The 12,502-nt window shown below is 52.1% G+C and overlaps 1 protein-coding gene across 4 annotated transcripts in view; it reads left to right on the top strand.

Annotated features, from left to right (window-relative positions):
• The window catches only part of LOC144260069 (uncharacterized), a 44,138-nt gene extending 32,199 nt beyond the window's left edge, over positions 1 to 11,939 (top strand). The window contains exons 1-3 of one of the 4 annotated variants that reach the window (XR_013344992.1): positions 5,300 to 6,011; positions 7,444 to 8,605; positions 9,694 to 11,939. Coding sequence is in view for 1 of the 4 variants with exons in the window: in XM_077808609.1 (XP_077664735.1) it covers positions 7,458 to 8,363 (906 nt within the window). In the remaining 3 variants the exon portion in view is untranslated. Of the gene's footprint in view, positions 1 to 5,299; positions 6,012 to 7,443 lie in introns of those variants that run through there. The other 3 variants (XR_013344993.1, XR_013344994.1, XM_077808609.1) reach the window with 3 other exon arrangements.
• The last annotated feature ends 563 nt before the right edge of the window (positions 11,940 to 12,502 follow it).

Below are 12,502 nucleotides of genomic sequence, written 5' to 3'. Positions count from 1 at the left end.
GACACAGAGACACATCCTGATCTTGGTGTAAATCTGGAGCTACTCCACTTAATTCAGTAGAGCTGCTCTGGATTTACACCAGTGTAACTGAGATCGCCATCTGCTTCATGACAGATTCTTCGGTGTATTTCTAATTTATCTGCAAACACGATGTTCAAGGTAAATGTCCTACCTGAGCGGAGATCTCCTCAGCCATTCCCCTCTGATGCTGGAATGAACCGGGTGTAGATGGGCTTTCTTGGCTGGAACTCCTCAGACCATGAGGACCCCAGATCCGGTTTTTTTTTTTTTAATCAATCAGTATTTAGAGATTCCTATTCCCCCTGCCCGTTTTTTCTCTCTTAATGGCTGCCAGTGCAGAGAGACTCTGGTCTGATTTCAGGTTACCAGGAAAGGCAGTGAAAGATTAGATAGAAGAAAAATGGGGGCGATCTGCAGGCAGGACTATGAGGGATTTTTTTTAAAGCAAACCCTGACAAACTAAGGATGCTGAGGAATAAGGCAGTTACCCACAGAGATCACATGTGCAGCTGTCTTAGCCCCATAGAGTCCCTTCTATTGTAAGGCTTTTACTCCTACAGAGCTGCAAAGCATTCCTGGGAGCTGTAGTCCTTCCCCGGAAGGTACTGAAGCTGCCTGTGATCACAGCACAGATGTTTAACCTTATCAGAGAGGGAGAACTACACTTCCCATCAGCCCACGGAGCAGTCATGTAAACCCTTTGTTTTCTGCATGGCTGCTGTGGCAAACCTTCCCACCCTTGCACTGCCAGCAAAGCCCGTCCCCTCTGCATTACAAATCAGTCTCTTTACATTTAGGAGACTAAGGGTCTAATCCCCCAGCCCTCCATGGACCCACTTGCATGAGTAGAGTCCTCAGAGGTCTAGAGTTGGTGAAACTTGGGCACGCGTCTGAGCCAGCTTTTCAGGGCCCCCCTCCGATGTTGGTGGGCACCTTTTAACGGTGGGTACGTAGTGCAGCATTTAGAGAGTGACGTACTTGCACCCAGATTTAAGTGTGGGGCAAACAGTCTGGCACTATATACTGCAGGTACAAACATACTTGGGGGGAAGAGGCTTGGTATAGGCTTCGTTACAAATCCAGTGCGTTGGTTTTGCTTAGATACTATGGTGATGGGCATGTTATAAATGTGTGGATATGATTAGACCATGTAAATTGCAGGATGATTCACCACCATTTAGTCCTGTGGATTCTCTATTACTGTTCATTTTAAAACCAAGGTAGGATGTTTTTCTAAAGAGCTCTTCTCTAGGAATTATTTTGGGGGTTGTCCTCTGGCCTGTATTATATAGGGGGTCAGACCAAATGATCACAATGGTCCCTTTTGGCCTTGGAATCTATAAATACAACATCCAAGTTGCCCTCTAACCTTGTCTGTACATTTCATCCTCTCTCCCTTCCCTTTGTCAGCTGGCAGAGCTCTGTAGGCATCACAGCAGAGGTGAGTTTTCAGGGATTTACAGGCAGAGGCTGATAGCTCAACGGACCTTAGAATCATAGAATATCAGGGTTGTAAGGGACCTCAGGAGGTCATCTAGTCCAACCCCCTGCTCAAAGCAGGACCAATCCCCAATTAAATCATCCCAGCCAGGGCTTTGTCAAGCCTGACCTTAAAAATTTCTAAGGAAGGAGATTCCACCCCCTCCCTAAGTAACTCATTCCAGTGCTTCACCACCCTCCTAGTGAAAAAGTTTTTCCTAATATCCAACCTAAACCTCCCCCACTGCAACTTGAGACCATTACTCCTTGTCCTGTCATCTTCTACAACTGAGACTAGTCTAGAACCATCCTCTTTGGAACCACCTCTCAGGTAGTTGAAATCAGCTATCAAATCCCCCCTCATTCTTCTCTTCTGCAGACTAAACAATCCCAGTTCCCTCAGCCTCTCCTCATGACTCATGTGTTCCAGACCCCTAATCATTTTTGTTGCCCTCCGCTGGACTCTTTCCAATTTTTCCACATCCTTCTTGTAGTGTGGGGCCCAAATCTGGACACCGTACTCCAGATGAGGCCTCACCAATGTCGACTAGAGGGGAACGATCACGTCCCTCGATCTGCTGGCAATGCCCCTACTTATACATCCCAAAATGCCATTGGCCTTCTTGGCAACAAGGGCACACTGCTGACTCATATCCAGCTTCTCGTCCACTGTCACCCCTAGGTCCTTTTCCGCAGAACTGCTGCCTAGCCATTCGGTCCCTAGTCTGTAGCGGTGCATTGGATTCTTCCGTCCTAAGTGCAGGACCCTGCACTTATCCTTGTTGAACCTCATCAGATTTCTTTTGGCCCAATCCTCCAATTTATCTAGGTTCCTCTGTATCCTATCCCTACCTGCCACCGTATCTACCACTCCTCCTAGTTTAGTACCATCCGCAAATTTGCTGAGGGTGCAATCCACACCATCCTCCAGATCATTTATGAAAATATTGAACAAAACCGGCCCCAGAACCGACCCTTCGGGCACTCCACTTGATACCGGCTGCCATCCAGACATGGAGCCATTGATCACTACCCATTGAGCCCGACAATCTAGCCAACTTTCTACCCACCTTATAGTGCATTCATCCAGCCCATACTTCTTTAACTTGCTGACAAGAATACTGTGGGAGACCATGTCAAAAGCTTTGCTAAAGTCAAGAAACAATACATCCACTGCTTTCCCTTCATCCATAGAAGCGGTAATCTCATCATAGAAGGCGATTAGATTAGTCAGGCATGACCTTCCCTTGGTGAATCCATGCTGACTGTTCCTGATCACTTTCCTCTCGTGTAAGTGCTTCAGGATTGATTCCTTGAGGACCTGCTCCATGATTTTTCCGGGGACTGATGTGAGGCTGACTGGCCTGTAGTTCCCAGGATCCTCCTTCCTCCCTTTTTAACAGATGGGACTCTACATTAGCCTTTTTCCAGTCGTCCGGGACTTCCCTCGATCGCCATGAGTTTTCAAAATAATGGCCAATGGCTCTGCAATCACAGCCGCCAACTCCTTTAGCACTCTCGGATGCAAAGCATCCAGCCCCATGGACTTGTGCACGTCCAGTTTTTCTAAATAGTCCCGAACCACTTCCTTCTCCACAGGGGGCTGGCCACCTACTCCCTATGCTGTGTTGCCCAGCGCAGCAGTCTGGGAGCTGAGCTTGTTCGTGAAGACAGAGGCAAAAAAAGCATTGAGTACATTGGCTTTTTCCACATCCTCTGTCACTAGGTTGCCTCCCTCATTCAGTAAGGGGCCCACACTTTCCTTGGCTTTCTTCTTGTTGCCAAAATACCTGAAGAAACCCTTCTTGTTACTCTTAACATCTCTTGCTAGCTGCAGCTCTAGGTGCGGTTTGGCCCTCCTGATTTCATTCCTACATGCCTGAGCAACATTTTTATACTCTTCCTTGGTCATTTGTCCAATCTTCCACATCTTGTAAGCTTCTGTTTTATGTTTAAGATCCGCAAGGATTTCACTGTTAAGCCAAGCTGGTCGCCTGCTGTTTACTATTCTTTCGACACATCGGGATGGTTTGTCCCTGTAACCTCAGTAGGGATTCTTTGAAATACAGCCAGCTCTCCTGGACTCCTTTCCTCCTCATGTTATTCCCCCAGGGGATCCTACCCATCAGTTCCCTGAGGGAGTTGAAGTCTGCTTTCCTGAAGTCCAGGGTCCGTATTCTGCTGCTTACCTTTCTTCCCTGTGTCAGTGACCAACTCATGGTCACTGTCTCCCAGATTCCCATCCACTTTTGCTTTCCTTACTGATTCTTCCTGGTTTGTGAGCAGCAGGACAAGAAAAGCTCCCCCCCAGTTGGTTCCTCCAGGACTTGCACCAGGAAATTGTCCCCTACATTTTGCAAAAACTTCCTGGATTGTCTGTGCACCGCAGTATTGCTCTCCCAGCAGATATCAGGGTGATTGAAGTTGCCCATGAGAACAAGGGCGTGCGATCTAGTAGCTTCTGCGAGTTGCCGGAAGAAAGCTTCATCCACCTCATCCCCACCTTGCTGGGGAACTTTTACTAGGTGGTGCTGAAGAAATCACAGCCATGTCTGAGGCTCGAAGCTGAGTGGTGGACAGCAAAGGCTGGGTTATTTGTCAGTGAAAAGGTGGGGTAAAATACCAGATCAGAGAGGGTGAGGCTAAGTCACAAAGAGCCTTACAGAGGAAGACAAGACGCTTGTGTTGGCTGCAGTGGAGAAGGGGGAGCCAGCGGAGGGACAGAGAGGGGTTGGATGAACTCAGGATGACCCATAGAAGCAGGAAGGTGTTGTTAGCAGCAGTGTTCAGAGGGGGCCAATAAGGATTGTGAGTTTCCCTAGCCCTTAACGGAAGGGATCAGGGCCAGGTCTGAAGTTTTAACAAAGACATCTTTCTTTCAAGCGTTTCTCGGGCATCTGAGTTAAATGTGTCAACAAACGCAAACAAAAACCAAAGCGTTTTAAACGTGCTGAATAACAATTATCTCTCCACTCAATTAATCAAGGGTCAGCTGAATGGTCTCTCTAGTGCCATAAGTCTAGTTCTGTTTGCCTGTCTTTTTATACCATCCTCATCATCATAGTATATGAACATCTCCAGCGATTCAGAGTTTTCTAGTCATCCATAGAGTCTTCCACGAAAAAAACAGATTAAAGAAGACCTAAATTTCTAACGTAAAAAACAAGGAGAGGAGGCGAGGAGTCCAGAGGCACCTTAAAGACTAACAGATTTATTTGGACATAAGCTTTGGTGGGTAAAAAACCCACTTCTTCAGATGCCAAAATAAAAAAAAGTGGTTTTTTACCCACGAAAGCTTATGTTCAAATGAATCTGTTAGTCTTTGAGGTGCCACCGGACTTCTGGTGGTTTTTGTGGATACAGACTAACATGGCTACCCCCTGACACTTGCCTTTTTTAATACATCTTAGAATGTTTTTTTATAAAAGGCACAAACCCATTTCACCCCTTTGCAGCTCGCTTTCTGGATTCATCTGCACACGGTGACCAGATGGTCTTTGGCCCAGAAAGCGGGATGATCTGGGAGAATACATACCTACAACATACATGACTGCACAGCGGACAGAAGTGTGTAGGCAGCGTTGTGGTAGCCGGTGGGTCCCAGGGGGTGACAGAGACAAGGCGGGGAAGGTTATATCTTTTATTGGACCAGATTCTGGGGCGGGGGGGGGGGGGAGAGAGAAGCTTTGGAGCACCTTGAGGGGGCCATTTATGGATCTGGGGCAAAAACTGGGGATTGGTCCTGCTTTGAGCAGGGGGTTGGACTAGATGACCTCCTGAGGTCCCTTCCAACCCTGATAGTCTATGATTCTGTGAATACACCCAGCTCTTCTCTCCGGACTGACCCTGGGGGGTCACAGTTTGTCTGGCCGGTGTCTCCTCGCCAGGGCGGAGGCCTGTCAGCCCGTCCCCACCCCGTGATAAAACAGGAAATCGCAGCAATCGCCAGCCTCCTTCCCCTCGCAGGAAGTGCTCCAGCTGCTCCCAGGGATGCACTGCAAGGCTGTGAGGCTGGAAGCCCCGCACAATGGAGCGGGCTCGGTGTGACTCGCCAAGGGCGAGCTCAGTTCCCGGCATCACTGGCGCACTAGCCCGTGCGGTGTGAATCCAGCCTGTCCTGCTTCCCACACGCCGCCTCTTGCTCCGCAAGCTCCTCTCCGCCCCTGCCCGCGGGGGAGTCTCTTAGCGGAGCGGGGCTGGGGGAGGAGAAGGAAGCGGAGCGAGGCACACGCTCCGCATTGCAGCCGAGCCCGGGAGCCCGGCGCACCGAGCCCAAGCGGGGAATCCGCCCGAGGAAGGCCCAGCCACCTCCGCTCCCGTCGGACGCTTCCAGCCAACTCGCCGCCTGCTTGCACCGAGGGAGCCAGGGGAGTTGCACCCGGGACCCAGCCTCTGTCTCCCGGGGAACAGCCCGGGCTGGGTTGCTGTACACAAACCTCCCGGCGCTCGCTGCGGGTCCCGCACCGGTGCAGCGTCTGCGCGCGGCCACGCCGGAGTGACAGCGGATCTGGGTAAGAGCGTTCGCTTGGGGATTCCGCAGTAAGGCGCGTGGGGGGGAACCCCGGCCCAGTGACTGGCTGCTCTGCGTGGCCGGGGCTCTGCGTGGCCGGGGCCCTGCGGCCGCGCCGAGGGGTGGGGGTGGGGCAGTACCGGGGTGAACGCGGGTGGGCGTCGGGGGGCAGCACGCGCCGGGGCATTCACACGGCCCAGCAGAGGGGAGACGGGTCCCGCCCACGCCGCAGGCCCAGGGGCGGGAGCGGGCTGCCAGCCCAAGGGAGTGCGACGCGCTGCCCGGCTCCCGTGGAGCGCGAGCTCTGCCACCGCCTGGCTGCACGGCCTTGGGCAAGTCACTTCGCCGTGGGCGAGGCTAACACGCCTGGCGGGGGCATCGTGGGGCTCAGCGGCTCCGCGTTTGCTCCTGGCTGTCACACGCGGCTGCCCTGTCTCCGTGCGGACACAGTGCGGGGTCCTAGGCTGCCCCCAGCGGGCAGCACTTGCTGGTGCGGGGCTAAGCCTGATTCGTTGCATTCTGGGACTCTGGTCCATTGCATGCTGGGACTTGTAGTCTCTGTGGGCGGCACTGTGAAGGGGGAGTTTGGCTGCTACCAGCCCCACTTTGTGGGCAGGACCTTCATCACTTGGGCTCCTGGGTCTCCATGCAGTCGCCTGCTGGGGAAAGCCGGGGCACCCTAATTCAGCTGCTTGAGCGTATACAAGCAGAGGGACAACTTCCCTCTGGTTGCAACATATTCCAATGAGGAGGAACCCCCCAGCCATCAGCCCCCCCCCCCTTGTGCTGTGATCCCCTCATGCCTTCCCGTTAAGCAGTCAGGCTAGGAGAGTTGGAGACCTCCCAGGATACACAGATGTGGTGAGACTGAATAGATGTCACTCTTCCCTCTACTCCAGTACTGAATAAATACCAGGGTGTAGACATGCACGGGTCACTGTTGCTGTAGGTACCATCCTTCAGGTGAGGTATACAAGACAGCCAGGCCCTGATCACTGATAGTCATTACAGGAACCATGGCACGCTGGGTAAGGGTCAGTGCCCTATTTGACTTGATTGGTTACACTGTCTTTATTTAAATTCCCTCCACAGCTGAAATTGGAGTCTTCCTTTTGGGTGCTTAGCTGTTGTTGTGTGGTGTTTCAGGGCTCTCGTATTCCACCCTGGAGGAGGCTGCGTTTCAGCATGATCCCTTTCATCTCTGTATCCGTTTATATTTGTAAACCACACTGGGGCTATTCTGAGTAGAAGTGGACAAATCAATGGAATGGGGGTGTTGTTAATAATAATAAAACCCAGCTGTCTTCAGGCAGAGTTAATGGCTGTTGATGCTGGAAGTGACCGTGAGGAGTCTGTTCAGTGTCCAAGGATGTGTTCACGGCTCTTTTCCACTGGGGCCTGGCTTACTACCTGCAGTGTGTTTGTTTATCCAGGAGATGACGGTCCCATGAGTGCGGATCAGAAGCAGGATCTCATGACTCACCTGACGCCCCCCCCCGGAGAAAGGCCATTCACGTTTCCCGCTTGCGACGAAAGCTTTAGCGATGAGAGAAACCTCATAATTCACAGCCAGGCGGAGGAACGGGAGTACAAATGCATTCTGTGCGGGAAATGCTTCAACCAGCAGCCCAGCCTGACCCGGCACCAGAAGAACCACACGGGGGAGAGGGCCTACGTCTGCCCCGAGTGCGGTAAGAGCTTCAGCCTCAAGCACAACCTGATCATCCATCAGCGCACGCACACGGGCGAGCGGCCCTACAAGTGCAGTGTCTGCGAGAAGAGCTTCAGCCTGAAGCAGAACCTCGTCACCCACCAGCGCATCCACACCGGGGAGCGGCCCTTCGCCTGCCCCGAGTGTGGGAAGAGCTTCCGGGAGCAGCGATTCCTCCTCAACCACCAGAGGACCCACACGGAGGAGCGGCCCTACGAATGCAGTGACTGCGGCAAGGCCTTCAAGGAGAAGCAGACACTCGCCAGCCACCAGAGGACCCATAGCGGGGACAGGCCGTACCAGTGCGCCGAGTGCGGGAAGAGCTTCAGCCAGCGCACGTTCCTGGTGACGCACGAGAAGACCCACCAAGGGGGGAGCCCGTTCACCTGCGACGAGTGCGGGAAGAGCTTCAGTTGCAAGAGCGGCCTCGTCACCCACCAGCGCATCCACACCGGGGAGCGGCCCTTCGCCTGCCCCGACTGCGGGAAGCGCTTCAGCCAGAAAGGCTCTCTGAAAATCCACCAGAGAATCCACACTGGGGAGACCCCCTTCACGTGCCCCGAGTGCGGGAAAACCTTCACGCAGAAGATAAACCTGACTACGCACCAGAGAACCCACCTGGGAGACAAAGCCCTGACATGAGCCTGATGTCGTGCTAAAAGCTTTGCAGAGCGGATAGCTCTGAACTCCACTGGGAGCTCCTGGAGGGGCCCATGACTGCACTGGACGTGAGAGGCTGAACGGCAGAGACGCCATGTGAACGTTTGGAGTGTCCAGAAGGCCTCAGTCGCTCCTTACGCACCCCGGAGTCCCCACAGGGGATACTGATTGTCTTCACGCACTGACTCTGGGTCCCCCTGTACAGCTCCTCTTTCCATTGGTCGGTCAGTTTCGTGCTCTTCTGTGCCCACCCCACATAGAAGCCCCAGAAGGAATCCCAAGTCCCAGCGCCCCGACTCCATGGTGATGGCCTCGCCCTCCACCCACGTCCCTCTCCCAGCTCCCTGTCCCTGTCCTGGCTCGCTCCCCTTCCTGTGCTTGGGAGCAGATGAGCTAAACAATGAGGGAAACTCCTGGTGAAGTTCTTTATTGCTGCTGTAGGGACTGATCCTGTGAAGTGCTGAGTCCTGTCAGTACCCTTCAGCCTCCATTGGAGACACCTGACATCTTGCAGGATCAGACCTGTCTGGCCTGCTTTTCAGAGGTGCTGAGCACCCACTCCTCCTGCTGGCTCCCATGGGAGCGGTGAATGCCAAGCACCCCTGAAAACTAGGAACAGCTCTCTTCACTTTCTCTCTGTCGTGGAGCATTGCAGCCTTGAGGACCTTAAAGCCCGTAGTTCTGGCCTGGCCAATATTCAGCCCTGGGATCACTGCAGGCCCAGTGTTCTACAGCGTGGGCCACAAGGGCCCTGGTCTTCCAAACGGCGTTGGCCTGGCTGCTCAGAGCAAGTCGAGGCCAGGCATGCTGGGATCGGGGCTCTCTGTAAGCCCCTCCTCCATATTAAGGGTTAGGGGAGCTGCACTCACTTCTTGCCAATTAGACACAGCTCCCAGGCTGTTGGTTAAATACCCTTAGCTGGGCAGTTGGGGTGCGTCTGCTGCAGCCCCTTTTGGGACAGCGGAAGCACGAAGGTACCAGCAGCTCTGCGTTAGGGGATGCAGGCAGGGTGGCTGGTGCCAGTGAACAGAGCAGAGGGGAGTGTGCCCAGAGAAGGCAAACGTGGCTGCACCATCCCAGCCCTTGGCTGAATTAAGAGTGCCTTGTGACCATTGCAGAGCTGTGTAAATTACAGCAGTTGTCAGTCATGTTTGCCCGGCTTCCCCCCCCAGCTCTTGCTCTGGGGTGTTTGGCCCTGGCACTGGCCCGTAAAGCACTATTTATATGTGCTCGGTATTGTTTGTGTTATCCGGGTAGTTGGAAATTTTCCACTAGCGCATGAATTAATCTCTGAATGTGTTCATTTACCCAGGGAGCGAGAAGGATGAGTGTGAAAAAGAAGCAGGAGCTCATGACTCATGTGAAATATTCATACACTGTATGTGGGAAAAGCTTCAGCCCACAGCCACCTCTCCTAGAAACCACACAGGAGAGAAGGTGGCACCTGGAGCAGGATCTCATCCCACCCCCTGGAATCCAACCCAGAGAAACTGTGTTATCCTCATAATTGATTAAAAAAAAAAAAACTTCAGAGACCAGAGATTTCTTCTAAATCACCAGGGACCCTACACGGAGCAGAGACTGAGCAAATATAGTCCTTGCTGCAAAACCTTCAGGGAGAAGCAGGCTCACAAAACCCCAGAGAACCTGCACTTGGGAGAGACCATCCCAGTTAACTGAATGTGGGAGAGGCTTGGTCTGAGGATATTCCTGCTGACATCTGAGAAAATCCGCAAAGGAGGGGCCCCATTTACCTGCTCTGAGCACGGGACATGCCTCAGCTGTCATTATACCCCAGAGAATCCATACCAGAGGAGACCATTTAAATGCCCCAAGGGAGGGCACGCTCCTCATAAGATAAAACTTCCCCAGTGAATCTGCATGAGTGAGATCACTTAACCAGAACTGGAGAACTAAGGAGCTGCAAAGATAAGCTAAGAATAATTCTCTCTGCCGGAATCACTGGGTATGGTTCTGTGACCTGGCTGGTGCAGGAGGTCTGGCTAGAGGAGCACAGTGATTTCTTCTGGCTTTAAATTCTGCGAATCTGTAATTCTGAATATACACCTGAGACCTCCTGAAGGTGGGAAAATATTTTGATAAAACACAAGGAGAGACATCATACAAATGTCATGTATGTTGGAAAAATCTTGTTCGCTCCCCTTGCTGTACAGGACAGCAAGAAATCTCCAAGTGGCTGCACTGGAGTGTTGCTCCCTGGTTGCTGTTACAGGCCAGTTCAAGGAGAGTTGCTATGCCAGTGGCATGTAGTTGCATCCACATTTTTCCCTTTGTGATATTTCCCACCTCCTGTTCTAGTCTCTTCTGGTCCTTTCTGTTTGTGTTTGTAATGTTTCTTTTCTATGGCCGAAGATTTCAGGCAGAAGGGGAAGGTTTCATTAATGTTCCAAAAGGAGGCAAGTTTCTGCTGCATGTGAGGAGGGCAAGAATTCAGTCTGTTTCCCCTGGGAGAGGCAGCTGCTGGAAAAGGCCATCAGTGCAGTCAGCATAAAACTCAAGAGATGTCCAACACAAATGGTTCCTGCCTTTGTCACTCAGCTGTTCAGATGAGTAAAAGAGAAATGGTTTAGAAAAATGAATTTTCCTTTCATGGTTTTCTGCCGTTTGCTCAGTGTTACATCTCACTCTGCCTGGGCAAGGAAACCAGATTGGTCAGTTTTAGTTTCTAGCCATTTTCACTTTCTGGGTCTCGCCATGGGCATATCGTTACTGGGTTCAGTGGAGCTGTATTGGGGTAAAATTAACCCATGGATTTCAAGTCATAACAGCTGATACATCCAGAGATTAACATCATAGATCAGACTTTAGGGCCCAGTCCAACTCCTGTTGAAATAAATGGACAGGCTCTCATTGACTTCAGTGGGAACAGGAGCAGAAAGGCTCAATCCTTCAAGGTGCTGAATACTCTGGCCATGATCCAGCAAAGCAAAGCACTTTGGCACATGCATTGGCATCAGTGGGACTATTCACTGGTTTAGCAAGGGCGTAAGTGCTTCATTGGATCAGGGTCAGAGTGCTGAGCACCTTGCAGGATTGAGGCCTTAGTGACCGAGGAGAAAATCTGATCACCCTTATCCTACCAAGGGATAGGGTACCCACCCTGGATGAGAGAGCACGTGTATCTCATCGTCAGAGATTCATGCAAACACTCCGATCAGTACGAGGTTTTTGAGATCCTCACCCTCCCAACACCCTTTATTTAAAAAAAAAATCTGAATGTTGTCTGTAACCCCAGAGGATTGGCTGGGTAAGTTTCTCTTTGGGAAGGCACGGCTACCATTTCCCCAAGACCTTTCTATGGCTGGAGAGTGCCGTATTCCTGATTAAGAGGCATGTGATGGCTCGTATTTCTATAGAGGATCCTGGGTCTTTAACTATCTGCTTGAATACTTGTAGTGACCCCTGCCTGGGCAGAAGGAGATGGGTTGATTAAAGGGTGTGAAAATATGACAGGAGCATGGTGGGGAGGGGCATGTCTGCTGAGGGTTAATCCTGGGGGGAAGCAGCAGTGAAATGGGGGGTGTCTCTCGGGTACTGTAGCTGGAATGCTAGAGATCAATAAAGGAAGGTGTGTTTGAAAGGAACTCTGCGCTGTGTGATGATTGATTGATGTGAAAATCTGTCCTGATCGCGGCTCACCCATGATCTTCCAGCATCAGCCCCTGGTTAGGTGTAACGAACTGGCTGCACAGATATGGCTATCCCCACTCTCACGGCCCAGGAACATCAGCGCTTAAACCACTGGCTTCTACCCGTTCAGCTAAAGGGAAAAAAAACAACCACACTCCGTTAGCTTGAGGCAGTAGCAGACTGTGATGGTCACTGGGGCTTGGGAGACACAATCACATGCACTTAACCAGTGGGAACCCTTGGGCCCTGGAGCTGCAATGGCCCTCGGAAGCAGCGTCCCATCAGCACGTGGGAGGCCCTGTGGACCCCTGGAATGTACTCCAGGCCACATGCAACAGTGCACAGACTTCGGTCTAGTTCCTCCCCTCCGCTTCCATGAGCGTAAGGGACGTGGGGGCTGGCGGAGGAGGGATGCTGGGTGCGGGGGAATGACACCCTCACATCATCCCCCCCAATGGAAGCTTCTCCAG

The sequence above is a fragment of the Eretmochelys imbricata genome, chromosome 2 (genome assembly GCF_965152235.1).
Source record: "Eretmochelys imbricata isolate rEreImb1 chromosome 2, rEreImb1.hap1, whole genome shotgun sequence".
In the NCBI taxonomy this organism is placed as follows: domain Eukaryota; kingdom Metazoa; phylum Chordata; order Testudines; family Cheloniidae; genus Eretmochelys; species Eretmochelys imbricata.
The sequence above is the reverse complement of the archived record's forward strand: the minus strand, read 5'-3'. Positions and strand labels throughout refer to the sequence as shown.